Below are 15,478 nucleotides of genomic sequence, written 5' to 3'. Positions count from 1 at the left end.
TTATATCGTCTAAATAAACAAACAAAAATTCTGCTACCTGTCCCCTCAAGCAATGCTGCATCAATCTCTGGAAAGTTGCAGGGGCATTGCATAATCCAAACGGCATTCGTCGGAAATGGTATAATCCTAGGGGCGTGGCAAATGCAGTCTTTGGCTGATCATCAGGATGTACACCAACCTGCCAGTAGCCGCTGGCCAAATCAAGGGTGGTAAACCACTCTGCTTGGGTCAAGGTGGTTAAGGTTTCTTCGATCCTAGGGAGAGGGAAAGCATCTTTATGAGTCACAGCGTTTAACTTCCGATAATCTACACAAAACCTCCAACTTCCATCTTTCTTACGGACCATGACGACTGGGGCAGCCCAAGGACTAGAGCTCTCTGAAATAACACCTTTATCCAGCATATCAGCAAGCAAAACCCGCATTTCTTGATACATATTCGGTGGTAACGGTCGAAATCGCTCCCTACTAGGAAGGGCGTCGCCGGTAGGTATGCAATGTTGGATTGCATCTGTACACCCAAAATCTTCCTCACTCTGGGAGAAAACACTGGACCATTTGTGCAATAACTGACTCAATACCGCTTGTTGTGAAGTTGTCAAATCTGTGTGAGTAGTTAGCTGGCTCACCTCAAAAGTTGAACCTCCTGTTCCCACAGGTACCGTCTCAATCACGCTTACTTCCACCACGCCTTCAGAACTACTAGATAACTTGAGATCGCATTGTCCATGAACGTCAGCAGGTTGTACTTCGTACAGCTTTCCCAGTTTCTGAAATCTCCCTATGAACACATCATAAGGGTGAACGTTACACAGGCGGACAGGAACTCGCCCATGTCTTACCTTTGCGATGGTGCGTGCAACACCTACGGCATCTTGGTCAGGCATTGGCTCCACCAGACCACAATACTCTTGGCCGTTGTTACCAGCTCGAACACGCCCCCACACAATGATTTCGCTCCCGGGAGGTACCCGAACTCTGCACCTGCTAGCAGACCAGACATTACCCACAAACCCGTCACGTTGTACCTGTGCAGCAATTCGTTGGCAACTCGCAAATGTCCGCCACCACGTGTCCCTTTCATCTCGGTGGGGATGCTGCTTGAGTCTCAGTTGTTCCTGTTCCTGAAAAAGATTATTCCAACATGCAGAAAGAACGTTCATCCCAATGATCATGGGATACGAAGAACACTCGTCTCTCACAATTACAACTCCTCGTTCTGGAATCTGTACTCCTGCTATCTCAAAGTTCAATACAGCATAGCCAACATAAGGTATTTCAAGTCCATTAGCAGCTTTCAGAGTTAGGATAGGGGCTTGTCCCATCTGATAATGAGGAAAATGTTTCTTTAACATCCCATGTTGCATCAATGTTACCTGGGAGCCGGTATCTAGAAGTCCAATACATTTCACGTCTTCTACAAGAACCTCTAATACAGGACAATTCCCAACAAAAGTCTGTGTGGTCCTCTCCTCATCCATCCCCGTCGTGGGCCCCACCGCTTGGACCTCTGCAGCGGGGCACTCTAGTTTAAAGGCGGCCCCGCTACAGCAGTTCCTCTACAGTTCCGAGCGAAGTGGCCTGGCCGCTTACAACGTCGACAGATGGGCCTCCCATCCACATCCCAGCTATTTGGCAGCACCTGACCCCGATCCCGACTGGTTGTGGCCATAGCAGGCCGACGAGGTGCCTGGGTACATGGAACATCAGGAACGGATTCATGCCACAAGGGTTTTAATTCTTTAATTACCTCTTGGGTCAGTTCACGCATCTGGCCTCGCATTTCTTCCAACAGTTCTTGTTTTAGCTCTGCTCTCCAATCAGCCTGCTGAGGACGAGAATGTGGTACACCAGTTTCCCGAACAACTGAACATGAAGTTTCGTACCTGTTTGCTCCATACTCTGTCTCCAGTAGCAATGCTTCTTGATGCAACTCTGAAAAAGTTCCTGCAGGTGTCCTCCGCGCATAAGTTTGTAAAGCACGTCGAAAGGGTCCATCTTCCAGCCCCAATAACAGTTGGTCTTTCAGCTGCACTTCTGTGAGGGTTCCTTCCGGGCTTCGCCTCCGCAGCCTACAGAAAAGCTCCCTTAATCGCAACACAAAGGCCTTAAAAGTCTCACCTGATCTCTGTGTACATCCAAAGAAACTAGCTCTTAAAACAGGAAGGGGTATCTCTGCTGCATATAAATTGTCCAAGTGTTGAAAAATTTTAACTGCCGTATCACGATCACCAGCATCTAAAACATTTATCTCTCGCTTAGCCTCCCCTGCTAATGCCCCCATTAAAATCTGTACTTTTCTTAATTCATTTAAGTCTTGCACTTCCAACAACCCTTGCACCTGTTCTTTCCAATCAGAATACACAAAGTCCCCATCAAAACCCTTAAACTTGGGTACCCATGGGGCCCCTGGAAAGACTGGCATCATCATTTTAAAAAAAAAAAGAATTTGTTCTCCTTCGGGAAACTGGACACTATTTCACTCCCAGACCCTGCCGACTACGCCAGAAAAGTGTGGCTGTCCCAGGGACGTAATGAGGGTGTGTGTATTAGGGCTCTAAACCCACTATAAACACAGAGTTTGAATTAATTACACAAAAGAACCTCTTAAAAGAAAAAGGACCCTTGATTTTACCCAGAGAGTTTTAATCCACAAAGGGATCTAATTACCATACACAATCATGCCCTTAATGTCACCAATAAACACCACACACTCCAAATAACCCCTGGAACTAGCCTAGCTCAATTATTAGACTAAATGGTTCAGTATGGGAGGGAATATAGTATATACCAGTGAAATAACCCGAAGGAGACAAAAAAATAAGAAAAACAAACTTTATTATAATTGTTCCCCTTAAATATAAACCCAGCTAAAATCATGCATGTTGTAGAATAAAATAGATATAGCCTTAGCTTAAGACCTTAGGCTGGAACAACAGTTCAAACAAAAAAAGAAAACAATGAACAAAATACTCAAAACAATTATAAGTGTCCCAGTCTCTAAGTTGACCAACTCCCAGGCAGGCGGAACCCACTCTTCAGTCCACAGGCGTACACGCACGGCTCTAACAGGACACAGAAAAGGCTGAACAGTAACCAGTTCCCTTTGGGCTAATCAGCTTCAATCATAGCATAGCAAGGATTAATAAAACTAAGCTGAACTTATACCAGTCACCGAGTAATACTCCTCATAAAAGCAGCTCTGCAGCCACATACACTGAATTTAACAATGCTGTTTGTACTCACACCGCTCTGGGCACAGTCTCAACTGTACCCAGAACTTTCAGCAGCTCGCCCTCAGTGTATGGCTCGACCCGACGCGCTCACAATGGCCGCCGTCGTATGCTCCGTCTCCAGCAGCCCCCAGGTCCGCTGCAGGTGCCCACTTTAGTCCGTACTCCGGCTCGTTCTCCCACGGCGTCCTCACCACGCGGCACGCCGAGTTCACCGTTGCCGCTGCTGCTTCTGGGCCTGCGCACTCCCGACTCGCGCTGCCTTCACGAGCTCCGCTTCCTGCCCGGGTGCTGTCACCGATCTCTCTCTCCCCCAATAAAAGTCCACCCTTTTAAAATAAGAGTCCAGACATTCCGCGCCCTCCCGCTGCTCTGATTGGCAAAAAAAAAAATCAATAATTAATTGCAAGGGCAGTTTCAGCTGTTCAGGTAATTAGATGGTCTTAAGGAAGTCCGTGATAAACAAACCCAAAACACAGCACATGAATCACAGCAAATAAACAAAATCCAAAATAAACCACAATCCCAGCAAATAACAGAATTCAAAATAAATCACACAGCAATACCACATAATACACACTTATAATATAAATTAATTATATCAAATAAACTCTTTTTTTCACCCATCTAACACAGTGAATAGTGAATATTTGAGTAATGTTCTAATCCAGATTATGAGAAACAACAACTACTCAACTAAATAAAGATAAAAAAATGCAGTCAAAAAGAACATTAGAAATGTTATAATGATGAAACTGGCACTCATCAGGACCGCCCCAGGAAAGAATAGAAGAGCGAAAGTTCCCTCTGTTGTACAGGATGGGTTAATCAGAGGTACCTTAATGCTTCTTCACAGAGTATTTTAGTTTGTTTAACACTGTTTTTAAGTTACTACATGATTCACTATGTGTTCCTTCATAATCTGATAGATCACTTTACTATTCATTTACTAATGTAGGAAAATAAATAATATAAACATTAAATGAGAAGATTTGACTGCTACTGTACGTCTTCCTCTGTTTCCAAGCTTACCTGACATTTACAAAGTAATAAGAGCATTCAGGTATTTTCCAGTAGTACCTGGTTGAAATTCTGCTGTAGTAAGAGCTTTAGGTCTGTTGGGGTTAGTTCTGCTAGCTTTGCACAGTCAGTCAGAGTCATTTAGTATTGGGAATGCAACAAATATTTGGCAACCGAGATTATATAGTCGAAAATGGCAAAAAAGCACTTTCTGTGTTCGATTTAATAAGTGAAATGACCCAATAATTTATACAGAACAGTGACCCATTTATTTTAAGTCATTAAAAAGCAACGTTTCCTCTAATGTTAGTTTTTTTTAAGCAAAGGGCAGAATGATCTCATTATAACAATCACAAAATAAAGAGAATTCTCCTTTTTTTTTGTAAAAACACATTGAAATGTTTAATATTCTTGGCAGCAGTATTTTTGTTTTTTATAGATGACATCTACACAGAATCTACTCCTAAAAACTGTTTATTTTGGTGAGTTGAGCATTTCCATTTACTTATAGTAAGCTTAGATTTCCAGATTTCCACTAAGGCTAGCCATGGTTAGCGTGAGTACATGCCGACCGACAGCTCTACTCTGAGGAACCCTGAGTGTTCCTGGTAAACCAGGGTGATATTAGCTAGCGGTTGATCTCACTTAGCTTGTTTCAACAAGCTTTTAAACGGCAAAAGAGCTAAATAGCGCTTAGTGTGGGTAGCTGGTAATGCTAATGCTGCTCCAGCAGTGCTAGCTGGGGTTGTGAAGAGGTAGAGTTACAGGTATACAGTGAATAGTGAATATTTGAGTAATGTTCTAATCCAGATTATGAGAAGCAAAAACTACTAAAAAAATTGCAGTCAAAAAGAACACGATGATGAAACTGGTACTCATCAGGACCCCTCGAGGAAAGGAAGAGCGAGAGTAGTCAGAGTTACCAGCCTCAGAAACCACAAGTTAACAGACAGCTCCCCAGATAAGAGCATCTAAATACTTCACAGACCTATAAGGCGCCTTATAGGTCGAAAAATACAAAATTTTAATAATGCTCCAAGTTATTTTTTGTATTGTAATTATTTCTTATTTTTGTAGATCTCACACAGGGCTGACAGTGATTGGGTGAGAGGGGATTGGGTAATTGACTCTTAAAATTGGGGAAAAATGGGCTAAAATTAGAAATAAATTATAAAAAACCCAACGGGTGAACACCAAGCATATCGTATAACGTCGTTTTTTTTGTCCTCGAACACTATAAGACTGCAGGATGAGATTGTGATATGTGCTGGGTGTTTATATATATATATATATATATATATATATATATATATAAACGTATGCACAGTGAAAATCATATTAGATTTGATTTGTCATAATAAAAGCAGCAGATGTCGCGGGGTTTACTGATGCACAGATGAATATCGCAGCATTCCACCCTGGTGCAGACAACCTACCCCACAGATCATTAAAGTTGTTAACAAATTTGACAGGCATGCCTTCGATCTTTACTTTAGCTAATTGGATTACAGGCACTCACGCTGCTCGCCTCTGATTCTTTGTTGGGTTTTAATGGCGCTGCTTTATAACGCGCTGGGCTGTCTGCTCTCATTTCAGATCTCCTGTAACTCCTGTGTACAGCCTTTCCTCATTTTCTCCAGCATAAAGTTGTAAGCTGCTCATTTGGCTAATGCAGAGTGACAGATCTGAAGGAAATCTGATTAGATGAAAGTGATTAGCTGTTGTCTCTGGAGCTATATATATATATATATGTGTGGTGATGGTATGGTTTTCGTCTCGTAGCTTTGTGGTCGGCTGCTGTATTGAATATCTCCTACTTAAGGTTAATGTTAGGCAGATGAGGGCCATTACATACACTTACGTACACTCAGGTACACTTATGTACACTTTGCAACAATGCACCAGTCTACTGTTTGAAGTATGTATGGTGTCTTGTTTGATTCAGGGCGTAGACCAGGAATTCGGTAGACGTTTTGCGACTGAAATGATCCAGTAACATTTCTATCTCAGGATGGACTGAATATTTTTTGGCAACTAAGATTACTCAGTGTACTAGTGCTGGGCGATATGGAAAAAATCATATATCATGATAATGATATATATATATATCGTATTATACCACATTTTAGTATGTTTTCAGTTATTCTTCGAAAAATATGACAAAATAATATCATTGCTTACTTTTTTCCAACTTTATTTCAAAGTGACATTAAACCAAACTTCCACAAATGAGAATTACTACCTTTTAGTGCAGCAATATATATGTATATATATATAATGAAAAAAACAGATGAGGTAGATGCAGTAGATAATTTTATTAAAAGAACAATGCGTCTCTGTTGTTCAGCTCTCATGAGTTTAATAACGTAAAGCACGTCACAAACCGGCGTGTCCGCGCGTGACCATTAAATAACGTAAAGCAGTGTCACGTCACAAAACCACATTACGAACCTTCTTTTTTTTTGTGAATATTACTTTATTATCACTTATATAAACCGAGTTTACGCAAAGTGACCACGCCAATACATTTCATTGTAGCCTACTTTATATATTTGCATGAATAATTGATGAAATTACTGTAGAAACGATAGGAACGATAGAAGGTTTACGTTATTTATTGATATATCGCACAGCACTACAGTCTACTAACTCTTCACAAACTAACTAATATCCAGCTGAAATATACGAGCTGTACAGGACTATAATAGTAACTAGTAATGTAAGTCTGTCTGCTTTTCCTGTGTAAATTTCACTTACATGTGATCTGCAATGGCACTGCTGAGGTAGGTACAGGAATAGAATAGCACTACTGAAGTAAATGTGTTTGGTGCTTTATTGGTTTGTCTGCTGGGATGTAAAAAAAAAAAAGTAAAGCATTCAATGAATCTTTATCTTTTTAAATTGTTGGTTTGTTGAAATGTGGCCAAGTGGATGTGAAAGCTGTGGAAAACTATGCTTCAGGAAATAATAATATAATTTTGTTTAGCTTGATTTAAAAAAAAAACCCAAATAAATACATTTATGCCATATCTACTGAATAACCCGTAATTGACACACACTAGACTTTAATTTAAAACTCCTAATTTTACGTTTGTTTCAAAGAGTTCCTTCCAGTGTTTCTGATGGGAAAAAGTGTTCCGATTGCTTAATATCCTAATTGGTTCTCTTTTATCCTGAGTTTTCATGGATGAGAGAGAGAAATGTGACTTCCCTATCACAAATTCTCTTTATTCTCCACCCTCCTCCTCCTCCATCCCTTCTCAACACGTCGCTCTCCGGTTTATAATTGGTCACATACTTAACTTCATATCGTGCATGACCAGGAAACTGATGTAATGACTTTGAAAGCGCTGAGGAATTTTAATCAATATAAAAACAAATTAGGGCAGTTTCAGGACTTTCCGCTGTGCATGCAGATGAAACGGGACTGACCTACAATAAGGTGCCGCTCGGTGTTGTCCTTACGTCCTTCACTATGCAGAGTAGGCAAACAACTCATGCAGACTGTGTGTACAACTGCTGTCCTACCCAGAGAGAGACGAGGAGATTAGGACTTTCTCTCGGAGACTCGCTCTCTGTCATTATTTGGATTGGGATTCTTTGTGCCCTAAACTGCCGACGTCCTTTAGAAGTACGGTTGTGCTGAAATTAAAGGCTTTGCTGAGGAATCTGTATATATTTTAAAAAATATATAGGTTTTTATCTCTGTTTTGGCTCTCCGTCCACATAAAAACAGCGTTTTTGGTCACTGAAAACAGAGCTTTTTGAAAACGTCTTCCAAGGTGAAGTAATTCACTCAAAAATAACACAGGGACACCTTATAAAAAAACAATGAAATGCAATCTTGTCAACCATGTAACATCCCACTATTAATCACATCCTCATCGACTGTCCAGCCCAGAACCATATAAGATGACAATTTTACTATCAAGAAATGAACATAAAGGACCTTTTTGGAAAAAAAAAAAAAACACCAGGGAAAATTTAAATCTTTTATCACATCTAAACCTCAAACATCACATGTAATACATATGTAGTGAGTTACATGCTGTAGTCTTTAAGTCAACTGTACTCTATCTACACATATAAAACCAAGTGTACGCCACAAATAGCTGCGTTTGTGCTGGAGTCTCAATAAAACCCCAACCAACCAACCAACCAAAGTGGAGATTTTTAAAAACTGCACTACAAGTGGAGCTGTAGTGCGAAGCTTTCTGAAAACGCTGACATCAACGCTGACGTGGTGAAACAATTATAAAAAAAAAAATAACTTTACCTCAGTAGTGCAAGTTTAGTTATGAATTTACTTTAGCAGTGCTGCTCATAAATTTTTCAATCAATCAATAACACACCCAGCCTTTTGGTAAACAAACAAATGCTGAGGTGACATTAGATCAGCTAACGTTATTATACTAGCCCTGTACAGCTTAATAATAAGTAATATCGTTCTAAACACTTTATTTAGTTTAATTTAAAACTCAAAATGAACATAAACCGGAGTTTGTCGGCTCTCTTCCTCATGCCCTGCACTGATTCACAGCTTTAGAGCTGTGACAAAAAAAATAGTATTACTTAAAATTAATAAGTCTATGATTAGGTTAAATTGTTAAAGCTTTTATTTTATTATTTTCACTGATGTTTGGGCAATTATTTCCTGTTATCATTTATTCAGTATAATTCACCTAGTCCTATTTCTCGTCTTTTTTTCATAGATGTTTGTTCACCTTTGCTAACCCTCTCTTTCTTGTCCTTTCTCTCTTTTCTCTCTTTCTTTTCTGCTCCATCCTTTCTCTCTTTCCTTCCTCTGCAGGGAGGTATGATCGCCCTGCTTCTCTCCATCCTGTGTCTGGTGCTGATTCTGTACACGCGCAGACGCTGGTGCAAACGGCGCCGTGTGCCTCAGCCCCAGAAGAGCGCGAGTGCCGAGGCGGCCAACGAAATTCACTACATCCCTTCCGTGCTGATGGGCGGCCAGGCGCGCGAGAGCCTGCGTAACTCTCGCGGTCAGGGCCACAACTCCAGCGGCACGCTCAGCATCCGGGAGACGCCCATCCTGGACGGGTACGAGTACGACATCACCGACCTGCGGCACCACCTTCAGCGCGAGTGCATGAACGGGGGCGAGGACTTCACCAGTCAGGTGACGCGAACGCTCGACTCTCTGCAGGGCTGCAACGAGAAATCCAACATGGACCTCACCCCCGGTGCGTTACCCTTACATACAGGCTCCTACATGTTCTTTACTGCCTCTGAGGGCTTCTGGGAAGAGCTATAAACCCCTGTGATAGAACAGACACTTCTCTCTTAACCCTTTCAGGCACAGAGAAACTCCATCAACATGTCAAATTTACTGATCTGAACACATTACAAACCTTTATTTTTTGTAATATCACTATATTACGGTGTTTTTATTTATTAACAGGAGCGGCTGGAAAGTTTAATAGTGTCATAAAGGCTGGCATGTGTGCTCAAAAATATTATAATATAAAATAAATAAATAAGCCATACAATAAAAAAGAAAAAAAAAAACAAAAAAACATTTTGTAGAGAAAATATTGAGTTTTCCCCTTTTAACACAAAGTGAGAAATGAGAACAAAAATACAGCTCTGGAAAAAAAAAAGTAAGAGAGCGCTTAAAAATGATGAGTTTCTTTGATTTTACCAAATTAAAAACCTCTGGAATATAATCAAGAGGAAGATGGATGATCACAAACCATCAAACCACCAAACTGAACTGCTTGAATTTTTGCACCAGGAGTAAAGCAGCATAAAGTTATCCAAAAGCAGTGTGTAAGACTGGTGGAGGAGAACATGATGCCAAGATGCATGAAATTAAAACTGTGATTAAAAACCAGGATTATTCCACCAGATATTGATTTCTGAACTCTTAAAACATCTGTAAATAAATGCTCTAAATGAGAATATTTTTATTTGTAATTTGGGAGAAATGTTGTCTGTAGTTTATAGAATAAAACATCAATGTTCATTTTACTCAAAATATAAACCTATAAATAAAGAAACTGAAGTGATCTCTCAATTTGTTCCAGAGCTGTAGAATAGATTTCTCAGTTTTGACAGTGACCACCGTGCCTCAAAGGGTTAATCTGTGTAGAGCTAGTCTCCTCTGTTTAATCTCTGTACTGATCTCGCTACTTTTACTTTTTCAATTCCACTTTTAGTTTTCTTTTCTCACTGTTTGTGCAGAAAATTAAAAGGTTAAATTATAATTTGTAGGGTATTCTTCAATGAATATAGTTCCCTATGAAAACCCTTGGAAAATACATCTTCAATATTAGATAGACTTTTTAAAAATCTGGCACAAAATGAAGCCGCACACTAATGGACCTTGTTAGATGTGTAGTAAATTATCCATGACATTGTGTGGGACTCGGCACGACACCATTAAAAGCAACAAGAGTCACATGACCTGAGTTAGTGGCAGCGAGGCTATTCAGGTTCATTGGATGCACAGCATTGAAAATGGTGGCCTTGATTGAATGTGAAATGATGTTGATGGCTGCCTGGAAGAGCAGGCTGCTATAAATATTCCCAAAAGGATATGTTGGAGTAGAGTAATTTCATGCTGCCATGTTAATTTGGATAATACAATAAAAACTGCAGTGCCAGTTGTCTTTGTCGTGCGAGTTGCTCATTACTGAGGGTTGGGCTCGTGTAGTACTTGGCAACGCTGCATAATGGAGAGTGACAGAATGTTAAAGCTTTTGAGTCACTGGCCTGTGAAGGCACTTGGTTGTTTCGTATTTAGCCACTGAAGCGCTGAGCAAACCTACTAAACGCTTCTTAGCGATGCATTCACACTGCAGCGATGCGACAGCGATGCAACAGTGATCTGTGGAAATCTGTAAAGACTTTGGCGCTGGATGCAAGTGCAAGTTGGTTTCAATTGATATTGTTATTGATAGCAATAGAAAAATAAACAAAGAGGCAAATAATAAGACTATAAAACTAACAATGGACTACCTCAAAAAAGCAAAAAGTCAAACCAACAAACAACATAAAGATAACAAACCACACAAAACCTGTAAAACCTGACTGTGGGCCAAAACAGCACCACCAAGAACAAAGCCAACATGGAGTCTATACATTAGACACAGACACAGACAAGGAACACCTGGGGAAGATAACAAGGGTGTGGGGTTACAAACTACACAGGTGAAAACGCTTATGACAGGGCAGGACTAGGGTGGAGACAAGATAACCAAACAAATCAGGGCCGTGTGCTCTAAGGAAAACAAAATAAAACGTCTGTGAAAATGACAAGAAACATCTTGGACAAGGAACCCCATATTCCTACAGTCTACGCTTCACTTCTCTGCAGTGTGAACGCCGTAAGGGATCTCTAGTAAAGGCTGTGCTCTGGTGTCGAGAGTCTGCAGGTGGGTATTATGTTCTGTCCATCTGTTTCTCTCTCTCTGCCTAATATTCACCTTTTTACCATCAGGGAATGACAATACAAAACTGTCCCTAATGAGCAAGTACAAGGATAACATCATAGCCACCAGTCCTGTTGACAGCAATCACCAGCAAAACACTCTTCTCCCCCACACCACCTCCACCAACCAGCGCAAGCGCCTGTCCAGCAAAACGCGCGGTGAGTGGTCGGACATCTACACACCCACCATCACCACCATCACCACCATTACCACCATCACCACCACCATTACCACCACCACCACCATTACCACCACCATTACCACCATTACCATCACCACCATTACCACCACCATTACCACCACCATTACCACCATTACCACCACCACCACCATTACCACCACCACCACCATTACTACCACCACCATTACCACCACCACCATTACCACCACCACCATTACCACCATTACCACCACCACCACCACCATTACCACCACCACCATTACCACCACCACCATTACCACCACCACCATTACCATCACCACCACCATTACCATCACCACCATCACCACCATCACCACCATCACCACCACCACCATTACCACCATTACCACCACCACCATTACCACCACCACCACCATTACCACCATTACCACCACCACCATTACCACCACCACCATCACCATCACCACCACCATTACCACCACCACCATTACCACCACCACTACCACCACTACCACCATTACCACCACGGCATGTACTGCTCTCATATACATGTTCACTATTCCACCCCCCTTTCCATATTTCCTGCAGTGCTCTCTCTCTCTCACTTTCATTTTTCCTTTCCCCTCTGTGAGTGTTCTGATCTCCACACATACCCAATCCCTACTCTAATCACTAACAGATTTTAAACATGTTTCATTCTTCTCCTGATATATCAGAATGCATGTGTTATCACAGTCTCTTTGTTCTTTCTTTCTCTCTTTATTTCTTTAGATCTATCTTTACTTTTTTGTTTGTGGGTGTGGAAGAGTGGGAGGCACTTAAACATCTGCAGATTAAATTAGATCAAAATACACTTCTGGCAACATAATACATTAGTACATATCACAATACAGGAGTTACAATTCAATATATCACTGTCATGATACAGGACCTGATTTAAGGCACATTATGCGACACTAGTAAGGAACAGGGGTGTCGCCATGTCTCACCGCTGGGTGGTGGTGGGGATGACTAAACTAACCTGTAATTATATATTATATATATATTAAAGTCAAATGAGCTTTGGATGTTAATCTATACAGATGTTCTCTCCTGAAAACGTCCTGTTTATTTGGGTGAGTAAAGCACTTCTGTTTATTTTCAGTAAGCTTAGATTTCCAGGTTTACAATAAGGCTGGGTGCAGCAGCATTAGCATTAAGGGTTAACCGCTAAGCCAGGGCGATATTAGGTAGCGATATTAGTTTATTCCATGTAACTAGCTTGTTTCAACATGGTAAACACAGAGACTACAGGCCAATAATACTCACTTCTGATACTCTAATACCTGACTGGTAGAATTCATACATAAGGAGCACCAGATTATAAAGGATGGACACAGTAAATACAGTACAATTCAATATATCACAGTACTCTAAGCGATAAAGCGATATATTGTGATTGTTGAGTTGTAGTTAAACTATCATATTATACGAAAATATTTACTTTTTATCCAATCAGAACAGTGAGGTATTTAGATCCGTCCCAAAATACCTCCTGCCCATTAGGCCACCATTTATTCTATCCAGTAAAGAACAGCCCAGACCTCAAAGCAATCAGATTTCTCCTGCTGGATTAAATCAGTCAGGTTCTGGGCCTGAAACGAACAGAGGAATAGAGGAATTGGATCGGGGTTCTTTGGGTCGGATCGGGTTGATAACCTTAGAGTTACACAAATCATATTGGATTTTTTTTTCTGGTTTATTTGCTTTGATTTTTCAGTGTTTGTTCTTTCTAACCTGGCTGTAGTTTCAAAAAAATAATTGTCTTTTTGATAATAATCTGCTTTTCCAGACGAGCGTTCCTCCCGTGCTCATGCTCTTATGCTGCCTGAGGTCCTCAGACCAGCGCAATTATCCTGTCCTGTTCTCCGTGAACTTCTCCTGCGGTTACTTTCATTATTCGGACTCTTACCTTATCTTTGGTCATTCAGTGCAGATGAAGAGGATGTTCAAGGCTTTCGATTAAATTACTTGAAATGAGGAGCAGAAATAAAATAACAAAAACCAGCAAATACAGTTAAATTCAGACGTTATTCTCTTTTCTTTTGTGATTCTCCTAACAGAGAATACAACAAGCATGAGAGGGTTTTGAGATGGTTATGGATGCAGTTGTTTGTTTTTTAAGCACACCGTGTATTAAACACTGTTTACTCATTATTTTCTCAGCTCAGAGTAAGAGCGGAGCCTGTTTGGTGAATGCTCCACAGGCGGCTGTTTTCCGATTCAACTTCAGCTCGTGTTCTGTTGCTTGATCTTTAAAGAGTTTCTGACAGGCCCTGAGCTGCTACCTTTTTTTACTAGACAGTAAATCATCAGTGCGTCTCGTTTCTCCTGCTCTGCTTATCTGCGAACACCAGAAGAGAGAGAGAATTAAAGAGAATATTGCCCATTTTGTTGTTTTGTTTTCCTGTGATTTGTAACAAAGCAGCTTCGCTTCGTTTCTCGTGTGTTTTTTCTCCTTCGCCGCTATAATTAACCGTGTGTGATACTCTGCATGAAGAACTAAACAGGCTAACTGATCTGCTGAATCTGGGGGAGTGTGGGCTGCAGAACTCGGCTGCTTCTGTCTGCATCGTTACAGTGGATTACAATGGACTCAACTTGTGTGTTTTTTTTTTTTTTTTATCTTTTCCCACTTTTCTTGCCATCACACCTTCACACCTACTCTCTCTCTCTCTCTCTCTCTCTCTCGCGCCTGGCATCTCTCTCTCTCTCTCTCTCTCTCTTCTGCTTCTTCTCTCTTTACTTTATTATCTAACTAAAGAGGTTCCTGGACTCCCCGGGTCGCTTTCCGCTGTTTATGGGATTTCTGTAGGTCAGAGTCGTCGGCGTAAGTGTCCCCGCTGCGCCGCCTTCAGATCGTCAATCCGGTGACGACTTGACATTGCGATTCCAGGAGGCTGGCGGTGATTGGGTTCCCGCTCTCGGCCCGGCGGAACAAAATAACTTTTAGTTGTGTCAGGCGTGTACACCTGTGCTGCATGCCGAGAGCCTATCGGCGCCGGGTGTTGAATATTTAAACGAGCTCATCTTTTATTCCTCGCCGCGGAGCCGCGCACCTTTTGGCCCCTGCCTAATTGCGGAGGCTGGCGAGCACTCCTCACCTGTTCCGTGAGATTTGCAACTAATTCCTTTGAAGGTGCTCCTTTTGTTCTCCTTTTGTTAGCTCGGCAGAAAGACTAATTGTAGCGCTCACCGGTGTCATCTGAGAGAGAAAAAAATAAACTAAAAAAATCCCGGCGTCACCGCATCTGAAGGCTTTAGGCGCCATCCGACGCGCTCCCTCTCTTTTCCCTTCTTTTCATGATAACCTTAAAGTTCAGAGCCTGAGCTCGTCAGAGTCGCTGTTGTTTTTGAGATTATTCGTTCTGAGACGAGGCTGAACTGTAAAATCTGTTTGACATTGGCAGGAATCAGCCGTGTGGGTTTTGATGGAGCCCCAGACACTTGTTTTCTTTTTATATCGGCTATTATACCAGCAAACGGAGACTCAGAACGCACATTAAGACTGATTTTATACAAACTTCACGGCTGTTTGCTACGGACATGTCTAAAATGTTGATTTTAAAC

General features: G+C 41.3%; 1 protein-coding gene across 5 annotated transcripts in view; it reads left to right on the top strand.

The window, feature by feature from the left end:
- astn1 (astrotactin 1) overlaps nucleotides 1-15,478 on the top strand; it is a 249,095-nt gene that overhangs the window by 72,328 nt on the left and 161,289 nt on the right. For 3 of the 5 annotated variants that reach the window (XM_022677737.2, XM_022677736.2, XM_022677739.2), the window contains exons 3-4: nucleotides 9,063-9,456; nucleotides 11,715-11,864. In XM_022677737.2, the coding sequence (XP_022533458.2) occupies nucleotides 9,063-9,456; nucleotides 11,715-11,864 (544 nt within the window). The remainder of the gene's footprint in view (nucleotides 1-9,062; nucleotides 9,457-11,714; nucleotides 11,865-15,478) is intronic. The other 2 variants (XM_022677738.2, XM_022677740.2) reach the window with 1 other exon arrangement.

This window comes from Astyanax mexicanus, chromosome 8 (assembly GCF_023375975.1).
Source record: "Astyanax mexicanus isolate ESR-SI-001 chromosome 8, AstMex3_surface, whole genome shotgun sequence".
Lineage (NCBI taxonomy): Eukaryota > Metazoa > Chordata > Actinopteri > Characiformes > Acestrorhamphidae > Astyanax > Astyanax mexicanus.
Note: the sequence above shows the minus strand (reverse complement) of the source record. Positions and strands in the feature narration are given on the sequence as shown.